The sequence below is a fragment of the Pisolithus orientalis genome (genome assembly GCF_024613125.1).
Source record: "Pisolithus orientalis strain OTSU chromosome Unknown F5J12scaffold_26, whole genome shotgun sequence".
NCBI classification, from domain to species: Eukaryota; Fungi; Basidiomycota; class Agaricomycetes; order Boletales; family Pisolithaceae; genus Pisolithus; species Pisolithus orientalis.
Window position 1 is genome coordinate 113,716 of NW_026260807.1, and position 11,279 is coordinate 124,994.

Here is an 11,279-nt window from a genome sequence, read left to right on the forward strand (position 1 = left end):
AGAGTCATCCAGAATTCAGTAGCCAAGCCACTGCCCAGCCACATTGCCCCTCATCTGTGCCAGTTGCCTCTAAAAAACTCTGGTTACCCATATTTCCCTAAATTCTGCAAGCTGGACTTTGTGCCAGTACACTCTGCCCTCCTGTGCTTCCCCCTCTTGTCAGCTCCACCTCTCACTTGTGTGTGTACCCTCATTCTGTTGGAAGATACCCCTCACCATGGTCCCATTTTTACTCTTGTCTACTACTCACTGGACTATTTCACATGCATGTGTAATTCACTGATGTCTGTCATCCTTTCCTTTATTTTCCAGACTTTTAGTTTTTCCACCCCACCTTACTCTGACTTGTACCTACTTCCCTTGTACTATATAATTCTGCCATAACATCAGAAATATACCTACCCACCTTTAGAGTCACTATCTGTGTGTGTTCTGCAAGTTCAAGAGTTCTCAGAGTCTAAGTGCATATATTCAGTCTACAGTGTCTACAGTGTCTCCAGCAGTCTTTGTGTGTCTTGCATCTCCCAATCCTGCACACCTTATCCTGTATTCCCCCTCACCTCAAATACACTCTTCCTGTTGCAAATCAGCTTCTTGGAATTTCATATACTCATCTCACTGTTCCTTGCACATCCACATCTCTCCAGAATTAACTTCTGTGACCCTTGCATCTATTCCCCACCCTTTCTAGGGTAATCCTCAACTTCTCCTTCCATGCAGCACCCCTTGGGATGATCCTAGGGAATTCTCCCTTCAGCTTTTCTCTAGTCACATGCTTCCCAGAAGTCATGTCTCACAGCAGCTTGACCAGGAACAGTGAATAGATGGTGCCTAGGGGTGGGGTTGTTCCTTCTTCAAGCTCTATTTTCATGTCATACTCCCAGTGTGGTGGGAGTGCCAAGGCCTTGGCCTTGCTGAATACATCAGTGAAGTTGTGTACTCTTCTGGTACATTGGTAAGGCCAGAGGAGGGGAAGCTGAGGCCAATTGGGCTTGAGCTGAGTCCAAGGGGCAGAGCTGAAGTTGGAACTGGACAGACCCTTCAAGTTTGTAGGCATGCATGAAGGTGGCTGCATTGATTAGGGAGACAAGAGGGGCCTTCAGGAGGGTGCAAGCCAGGGAGTCAGAAACCAGTACAGATGGCACAAGTCCAGGTTGGTCACTAGGACCAGAGTCAGGAAGGCTGGTGGAGACCAGTCTTACAGAGGGTGTCAAAGGGGTTAGCATTCCTTGTGTATGAGTCTGGAAAGTAATACTGCTCAATACCCAGTCAATCAATGGATTGTATTTGGTGAGCCAGTTATGCCTGAGAACTATTTTACACTCAGAATCTAATGGGGCAAGATATAGAGTTACTGGTGTGACATCTCTGGACATGAAGTGGATTGAGACATCTATTGCCTGGGTTATGGTGAATGTGGATGTTCCATTGAAAAGCTGGAGTTGGATTGGTGAGACTGAGTAAGGGGTAAATGAATGTTGATTATCAAATTCATTATCTATAAAACAATGGGTGGAGCCAGAGTCCACTAGGGTATGAAGCCAAGGTAAGTCATGATTTTCTATAGTGATGTATGGGGTTAATGAATTCAGACTGGAAAGAGTGGATGCATTGAGATGAGCCTCCAAGTTTTCACAACTGGAGTCAATGCAGCTCCTGGTTTGTGCAGAGTCCTGGGAGCTGCTACCTATTTTTTTGGCTTGGGGGTAGAACCTGAGCCCAAGGCCAATGTGGCTTTGGTGGTGGCCATGGCATGAGCCTTGGCCTTTCTGGTCTTCTTGGGGCACTTCTCAGTGAAGTGGCCAGGGCCTCCACAGAACATGCAGAGGTTTCCCTCAATGTGACACTTGTGTTCTTCTGGGGTGAGCTTTCCATCCTTCCTGAGTTTGCTAGGCTCAGGCTTAGATGAATTGCTGTTGTTATTTCCCAGTTTCAATGAAGCCACCTTAGGGGAGGGTCTGGAGTTGTTGTTGTTGCTAGTCTTGGCTTTCTCTTGACTGGTCTTGGACTGGTCGTTGTTGCCAGAACTGCCAGACCTGTTGTTGTTAGAGGAGGACAAGCCCTGATGCTTACTTGCCCATTGGATTTCTTCCTTGTGCTCCCAATAGTGTGCATCTATTTTCTGGGTGAGGTGGTGGAGCTCATGTAGTGACCAGGGCTTGCCAACCTGACAGTCTTCATCTTTGATCCAGTCTGGGAGCCTGGAGTAGAAGTAGTGGCACAGTGCACTGTCACAGTAGCCTTGGACTTGTGAGGCAAGCCAATTAAAATCAACTATGTACTTGTTGATGCACTGGTTATCTTTCATGTGCAAATGGTCAAGCTGACTCTTGGCATCAGCAACTGGGTTGTGAGGGCTGAAGGTAGTTTGTAACTCTAGGACAAACTCCCACCAGGAGTCCATCTGGAGAGGCTGGTCATTGGGGTCCTCAACCCTGAGCAAGTCCAGCTCGAACCAGTCTAAGGCCATGCCTTTCAGGTAAGATTGTGCAAAGATGACTTTGGTGTGGTCAGTCCTGAAAGCCTGAGGATGGTCTTGGAAATTCAGCTCACACTGAATGAAGAAGGTGCAAATTTTCTTGGGGTTGGTGCCATCAAAGGTATTGGGCTCACATGACTTGGTCCTGCTTGAGGACTCAGGACTAGTGCAGGTATTGCAGGCCAGTAGCTTGATGGCCTTTGCAAGACTGTTGAAGACTGCAACCACAGGTTTGGTGTCTGGGTCTGGGAAGTCCAGTTCATCCTCTGGATTATCATCATCACCAGGGTCACCTCAGGGATGGGAGCAGTGGGATGATGTGGTGGGGGAGTATTGGATGTTCAGGCTGAAAAACCCCTGAAAGGACTAACAGGATCTGGAGAGCACCTAGTGGTGCCCAAGGCAGCTAGTGCTGTCTCATGGTGAGTTCTGCTGGCTGAGGTGGAGTTGGGGTTGGTGGCAGAGTGGCCATGGGGAGGTTGGAAATGAGTCTTTGTTGCCATGATGTGTTAGACCCATGCAAGTAGTGAGTCTGAAATACTGTCAAGTTCATAGTGTCTGGGTTGAGGCCAGACTGCAGACCAAAGCAGGCATGAGGCTGAGGGGTTGGGATCAGGAGGAAAGACAAAGATATGAAGGGGTGGACTGATTGGACTTAGCAACTGAAGATACAGCACTATTCCCTTATGTGGGTCACAGTCCAAGTCCAAGGCTGAGAGTTACAGATAGAACTTAATTGGTTTCAGACTGAGGAAGTACAGGCCAAGTATCTAAGAGTTTATATACTAGAAGTAGCCATAGTACAGAGACTGGTAATGCTGGTCTCACAAAGATTCCTAAGATGATTGGTAAGACAAGTATTAGTAAGGTATGACTAAGGTAACAGAGACTGGGACAGGGTGGACTGGGGACATGACTGGGCAGGGTTTAACCAAAGTAACATGCACTGCAAAGCAGTGTGTACCATGCTAGACTATCTGGGGATAAGGGATTGATGAGGCTGAGGCTGGACTGAATGAGTGCAAGACTGAGTCTGGCCAGGGTCAAGACATGACTATGACAAGCATGACCTGGAGAATCCCCAGAGTGGGTGGGAGATTCCCCAGCATTGCCTGGAGAATCCCCAAAGTGGGTTGGAGAATCCCCAGCATTCCTTGGCAAATTCCCAGAGTGGGCAGGAGAATCCCCAGCAATGCCTGGTGAATCCCCAGTATAATTCCCTCCACAGTCAAATATGTGGTTGGAGACTCTGCATGTCTGTGCCTGGGCAATTGCCATGACCAAGTAAATACTACTCACTCCATCAGATGTCACCACACTTTCCTCAGTGGTCCATGCCCATGCTATTTTACATGTTGTATTGAGTGCTCAGATCAGATTCCATGGAATAGGTACTTGGTATGACACACTCCTGTCAGCAGCATGGAAACTCCAAATCACATTGATTGCTCCTTCATGCTGTTATGGTGATCTATTTGAAATGTGGGGGTTCCCATGATCCTCTTGGAATAGGTCTGTTTTGGCTGGGGAAACCCTCAGGATCCCCTGGGAACAGGTTTATTTAGGGTGGGGGACAGCATTCCAAGCCACTGTGTAGTCCTCCACAATAAATACTGCAGCCATGTGGCAATCAGGGAAATTGAATACATTCACTGATCAATGTAAAACTTCGAGGTGTTTATATGATTCAAAGAGCATCCCATGTTGGACAACTCTTACTCTTACAGTGGTCTATTGGGTGGTTCAGATGATCCTCTGGGAATAGCTCAGTTTAGGCTGGGAAAACCCCCATGATGCCCTTGGAACAGGTCCATTTATGCTGGGGAAATCTCCAGGATGCCCAGGGATCAGGTACATTGGGCTGGGGAAACCCCCAGGATGTCCAGGAAACAGGTCCATTTGGACTAGCGAAATCCCCAGAATGCCCAGGAAACAGGTCCATTTGCACTGGAGAAATCCCCAGGATGGCCAGGAAACAAGTCCATTTAGGCTGGGGAAACCCCCAGGATGCCCTGGGAACAGGTCCATTTAGGCTGGAGAATCCCCCAAGATGACCTGGGAACAGGTCCATTTAGGCTGGAGAATCCCCAAGGGTGACCTGGGAACAGGTCCATTTAGGCTGGAGAATCCCCAAGGATGACCTGGGAACAGGTTCATTTAGCCTGGAGCATCCCCCAAGATGCACTGGGAACAGCTCCATTTAGGCTGGGGAAACTCCCAGGATGCCCAGGCAATAGGTCTATCAATCCACTGGGGAAAGCCCCATTTGGACCCCAGGCATTCTGTTATAAATGTAATAATCCTGGAGAAAGTCCATGTCTGACACCTTGCCCTGGAGAATCTCCAGCAGTTGCTGGGAATACCCAGGTGGTCAACACCTATTAGGTGGATACATCTATAAGAATATACGAACCTAATAGGTCCCCTGGGGGTGGTGACTGAAGTGAATGAATCATCTTTGAGGCAATCCAGGTCTTGTGTGGAGGCACCAGTCAGCTGGGTGACTTCAATATGAGGGTTATTCCATGGGAAATAGGGTATAGATGAAAGGCAGTGAAGTGGAATTTCAAGACAGTGCCATCTAATTCCACAAGTATGTATGAGCCAACTTTAGTGCATCTGATGATGATGATAGGTCCTAGGTAGTGTGCTTTGGTTTTTCAGTTGAGTTCTAGCTCAATGCACAAATTTTGTATGAGGACAAGTGACCCTGGTTCAATGTTAAAGTCTTTGATAGAATGCACAAAATGATTGACAAAATCCTTGGCTGACATGAAGCAGGATTTTAGGACCAGATCATGAATGCAAACAAGGTCCTCTGGGCATTTCTGCAGTTGGCAAGCACAGTGAGTGATGAGATCTGTGGTCAAGTAAAATTCCACTTTGAAAGGGGCCTAAAACATTGCTTTGACTAGATCAAAAAGGAGTCTGGGTTCAACACCATGAGCCATATAGAATGGAGACAACCCAGTTGCCTTGTGGACTGTAACCCTCTCTGCCCAAAATACCCCAGGGGCAACTTCTGACCACCTCAATACTTCCCCACTACAACTTTTTACCAGTGCCTCTCTTACATCAGAATGCCACTGTTTGACAACTCCATTAGCCTGTGAGTTATAAGGGGAGATGCAAATGTGACAAATTCTGAAGGTCTTGGAGAGCCAGTCAAGAGCAAGGACATATGGTCCCCCATTATCTGTGACAATCTCTGCAATGGCACCCCAATGGCACAAAATCTGTTTGAAGATGAACATTCCAATGGACTTGCCTGTCTCTGCACAAAGCATAGCCCATTTGGGGTAACTGGTGAGTGAACCCCAGTGAAAACTTGACATGTCCAGGCATGGCCAGACATGACCAAATATGAGTTGGGGCAGATGTTGGAATTATACCATGAGGGAACATGTTCTGAATGAAAACTGGATGATTCTTATATTTGCAAAATGTTGGGGCAGTACATGGCATGACCATATGTTAGAATTTTACCACCAAAATAAATTGTCACATTCCAACATATTCTTCAGTGCATGCTGTGTGCTCATGAAATCTACTCAAATCTCATTGGATATGGTTATTACTGGCTTTGCAGTTTATATGAAATATTGCCATAGATGCACCAATATCATTTGTATTGCTACAATAACTAGTACACATTACCTGCTACTGGCTGTCCATGGAGACGACTACAAGAGAGCAGGGAATGAAGAGAGCAAGTCTAACATGGGTAAACAAATGCAGAATAAATTAACAAAAATGCCTTGAAAGTGAGATGCATGTTGGGGAATCATTGTGACACAAATGCAAGTGCAGAGACATGAAAGTGAGATGGGTGGGTGCAAGAAGTGTGCAAGTGCAGAGACATATAAGGGAACTGAATGCAAGCAAGGTGGTATGCAAGTCCAAAGTGATATAGCAATAGCTTGAGTGCTTGAATGCAAGACAAATGTGAGTTGTCCTCAGTAGACAATGCCATTGCATATAGTCTTTGGGTCCCAGCCACTGCTTTTAACCTATACTCTGTTAATGTGAAATCATCACAACTAACAGCTACATTACCAAACTCACAGCCTCATCAACATAGGACTAGAATATGACCTCTGTTAGTGGTGAGGGCAGTTGGAAGAAGTAGACAATACCTTGACTTTGTCAGCAGAAAGTGAATTGTAGTATTTCTGGAAGTCCTCCATGGTTCTGTTTGGTTGAATTCTCTTGAGCCATTGAAGTGTGCAGAGGTTTCTGATAATCCAATGTGTCAGACCAAAAAAAAGTAATGATTTAAACATACTGTATGCTCTTGGTTGGACTAGGTTGCATCCTCCTGGGCACCTTCACATTGCCCTTGGCAGACTTGGTGGTTGTTGATGGAATCACTTCTTCAAAGCATTTGAGGATGTCAGTGGGCTTCATGAGATCATGATGGAGATCAGAAATTTGAACCCATAGACAGCCACTGTCAGTCAAAGTGCAAGGTATAGACCTGCAACTGTAAGGCAAATGATGAAACTCTTCACATCTGACAAACTCAAAAACCTGTGAGGCATATTTCTGCAGGGCTGCCATCATTTTGAAGTCAATTGAGCCATAATAAATGGGATGTGGGTTGATCAGCACATGGTGATGGAATGTCAGGTTGGGATATGCACAAAAGATCATGCAAGTGCTGATGAAATTCATCACAGCAGTACTGTGGAATTGAAACAATGGGGAGAGAGCAGTTGATGTCTTGGAGACAATCACATCAATCTAATGAGTCCCATTGAAAAATGTGAGTATAGTGCAAATGGCAGACATGTTGTAGAAATATCTGTAGGCAACTACAGGATGTCAGTGTAGTAGAATACTTGTAATATAAACAGACTTACCCTCTGTAGTGAACAAACTACTGAGGGAATACTAGTAGAAAATACTACAAGTATGTGCGCTATTTCAGCTTATGTAATCAGCCAAAACATCGCACAGTGGTCAAGTACCACAGGGGCACTTTATGTTCCAACAGTTGTAAGGTCTGGCATTGATGCATGTCTTGCAGACAATGCTGTAACCTGCAAGACAGTACTCAGAGGAAGTTAATGCATGATGGAAATGAGAAAGACATACCCTCACATTCTAGTCTCATGGACAAATAACACATCTGGTGCAAAGGCACATAAATATCTAGGTCTAAGGGTGTCCAAGCACAACTGTTGGTAGGCAAGACCATGTGAAGTGCCAAGGAGCTGGAGATGATGGCATCGCTGGAGTGCAGGATACCTAGCAGGACAGCACAGCTGGAGAAAAATCCTGCCATCCTCATACCCCAAGATGTGGTGACACAGTTCTGGCAGTAGACAAAACATACCTGGAAGAAGGTAGCAAGGTTTCGTGTTGCCCCAACATCATCCTTTATAGGACCACAGGAGTTAGGGGGTTCAAGGGGAGGAAACAGAAGTTAGAAATGCAAACCACAGGGTATAGGAGGTGAGGTAATACATATAGTGATTGATGATAGCTGACACCATGCCCAGCATACTGACAACAATGCAGAAAGCACAAGACAAGGTGGGCAGCTGCACAGCCACAGGAAGGTGTTCAAAATTCTATTCATTCTCATATTTCCTATGTATGCAGTTGTAGAGTTCACTGGCCCCCAGTTATGAATGTATGCAACAGAATTCATAGACCTTTTTGTTAAACAGTGAATGCACATGTTATCTTTGTAGAGGCACCATACACTATGTATCATAAATCAGTTGACCACCAATGCAGTCTCTTGGACATCAGTTAGGATTGATCTGTTGCAGCAGAAGCAGAACCTGTACTTGGAAAATGTATAGCTAAGCTGTCATATAGTTAGCATGCTTTGTAGAAGGGAACATGATAGAAATGAACACAAGGAGCACATTCATGATGTCCTGCAGATTGTCCTCTGCAGGAATGTGCAAGGGATGTTTATGACCAGGGAGCACCCTGACAAAAAAATATGCAGCAGTCTCATGATGGGTCTGGTGACACACCTAGTCAAAGAAGGCAATGTATAGCCTGTGGCAAAGTCACACATGCACCAAAGTGATAGAGGCATCAGGTGGAAAGAGGTATTGATTAACACTAATGGCCATCATGCCATTGTCATTGACAGACACTCAGTCCACATGGCCCAGAGGTTCTGCTGAAAAGAAAACCCCATACAGTGTAAAGAGTTCCATCATTTGTGCCAATCCCAGAGTGCTGTTGGTTATCCATGGTCTGTAGAAAGCAAAATCCATAAGAGACAATTTCAATGATGTGCATGACACTTACCTGTAGGTTGAGAAATTTGAGTATGCTGGCAAGAAATGCAATGGAGGCCAATAAATACCTTACAGCAAGGGGCCCCCCCTATGATTGGGGCATGATAATGGATTAGTAACCAAGGGGGAAGGCTCCTTATGATCAGTCTGCTGCCATCTGAAAAATTAAGGGGACTTACATCGTTCAACATGAGAGGTGCCCCAGCAGGGGGAAAGTGGCATTCATTGCAGAAAGCCCAAAAACATGGTGCCCCCTATGATTGAGGCCCATAAGTGACTTGATCTGCAAGAGGGGTCACCCCCCATGATTGGGGTGTTGCTGTGGGGAAAGTCAGCAGATTTTATCTCTTCAATGTGTAAGCCACCCTGGCAGGCAGGCCCCCTTTTGTGTCAAGTGATCTCCATGTAAATGAGCAGGGACTGCAGATTGCACAAAGTGGCATACATTGCAACATGGCATGTCAGAGCTTCTCTGCATTTGACAGTTGTGTACAAGAGCGTGCAACATTCCTACATATGCAAGGACTTGCACACAATCTATTACCTCCCATGACTTTTAATACACACATTGATGATGGGTTTAGGTGAGAATCAACAGACAGTGAAAGACAGTGACTGTTATGGACATGTTATCCCTCATTAAATCTGAAAGATGTATGAGCCATTGACAGTGAATGTGAAGGTCATGTTAAGCATACCTGGCATAATTTCTTCATGGCTGGCCTGTGGGAGACAGATGGACTGCCACCATACACAGATCTTTTGAGAGGGTTTGTAGGTGGGGGGGGGAGGTTCATGTAGCACCACCATCTCACACAGGATGCTGCTGAACACAGATTTCTTATCCTGTTTGAAATAGTAGTGTATTAGGGTGAAGTGCACAATGATGACTGCACCACAAAGCTTTTGCAGGTAGTCACTGGGCATGATGGGTGCATGATTTTGATCAAATGCTGGCAGGGGACAAACCATGTGTGTTGTCACTGCATGATCCAAAGCCATCCTTGTCCATTCTTGAACAAGCCAATCTGCTGTTTGGACCTCTGTTGTATGTCAGTTGAATCAAGGGTGATAAAATAGAAATACATACCCTCAACACTAGCTGTGTCTGGATACACATTCTTGTCTTTCTTCATGAACAAGGAGTGGGTGACCCAAATAGAGGTGATGTGGCCTCATGGATGCAAGAGACCAGTGTTGTCCCCTTCTTGGATGGGATGAGTGTTTCCAGAGCCCTGACATTTCCCACTATCATGGGGAAATCTGCACAAGCTGTCTTAATGGTGGCATCTTTCTGAACAGCAATAAGTTGACAGCTGAGTTTGGTTTTGGAAAACTCTTGCTTGAAAGCCTCCAATGGCATGTACACTCCCTCAGGGCCCATGAAAAGTTTTGATGATCCACTTGAAAGATCCCACTGATAAGCACTTCTGTGGTTTCATCACCAGTCTTTCATGACCATGATATCACCAGAAAAACCACCTTGGAAAAATTCCAGATCAGAGGTGAGCTGTGCTGTGGTGCCATAGAATGTGAGGGTGTTGGTCTTCAACATGGTTATGATCTCATCAATCTCATTGGAGTCATCCTCAGCTCTTTGCTCAGATGTGGAGGCAGAGGTGGTAGCTTCCACTGCCACTGTCTGTTATGCTAAGACTGAAGTCAAGGTGCAAGGGGAGCTCAGCCACAGACTAAGAGTTTCTACTGAGCAACAGCTGCAGTAACCTCTGTAAATGACAGAGGGTTTGGGTAACACCAGTAAGAGTGGTCCTGGTAAGGGACACTGAGGGCAAAGATCTGAGAATGCCACATATAATTGAGCAGCTCAAGTCTGGGGTTCCAGGACTTGAGCCAGCAGTCTAAATACTACAGGGAAATGGACCATGAGATGTCTGCATGTAACAAGCTAACTATGCCATTGGTTGAGCAATGATGATGACACATGTCCTAAGCATGTAAAGAGGCAGTAATGCTAGTGGTGGGGATAGAGAGCCATCAGATCAGAGAGAAGATGGCTCAAAAAGGAAAAGAAGTCCAGCAGAAGCAAAAATGAGGTAAACATACAGTGAAACAGATGAAAACAGAGGTGAAATGTAACATTACCCCCTTTTAGGCATTGAGGTCCCTGACTTCAACTACTCTCCATAAGGCTCTCTGGTCATATTGCTGATGGCAGAGTCACCAAAATCAAAGTCATTGTCATATAGATCATTGTCTTTGCTCCCAATGAGGGTACAATCATCTACCAGTGCAGGGGTAGAGATTCTTTCCTGTAGCAGATAGCAAGGGTGAATAGATGGACATTGGGCTTGGCTGTGCCTAGGATGGGTGGTGCAGCAGAGAGGACATTCATAAAGGCTGCAATTGACCCTGACATGTCCAAGATGGTGGCAGACATAACACACTTGTCAATGACATGGATTGGACAGGGTGAGAGGATGATTAGCCTCAGTAAGTGCATTAAGCACAGGGGATGGTGGCAACTGGGCAAGGGTCTCAATCTGATTCATGATGTAGGCAAGTTCAGCTTCAGA

General features: G+C 45.7%; 1 protein-coding gene across 1 annotated transcript; it reads right to left on the reverse strand.

The window, feature by feature from the left end:
- Positions 1–9,325: 9,325 nt before the first annotated feature.
- Positions 9,326–10,129, reverse strand: F5J12DRAFT_784454 (uncharacterized protein; the record flags this gene model as incomplete). The annotated part of the gene is made up of 5 exons (XM_051743022.1): positions 9,326–9,390; positions 9,444–9,591; positions 9,715–9,788; positions 9,836–9,875; positions 9,938–10,129. 5 exons carry the CDS (start codon positions 10,127–10,129, stop codon positions 9,326–9,328), a joined length of 519 nt encoding a protein of 172 aa, XP_051597797.1.
- Positions 10,130–11,279: the final 1,150 nt, after the last annotated feature.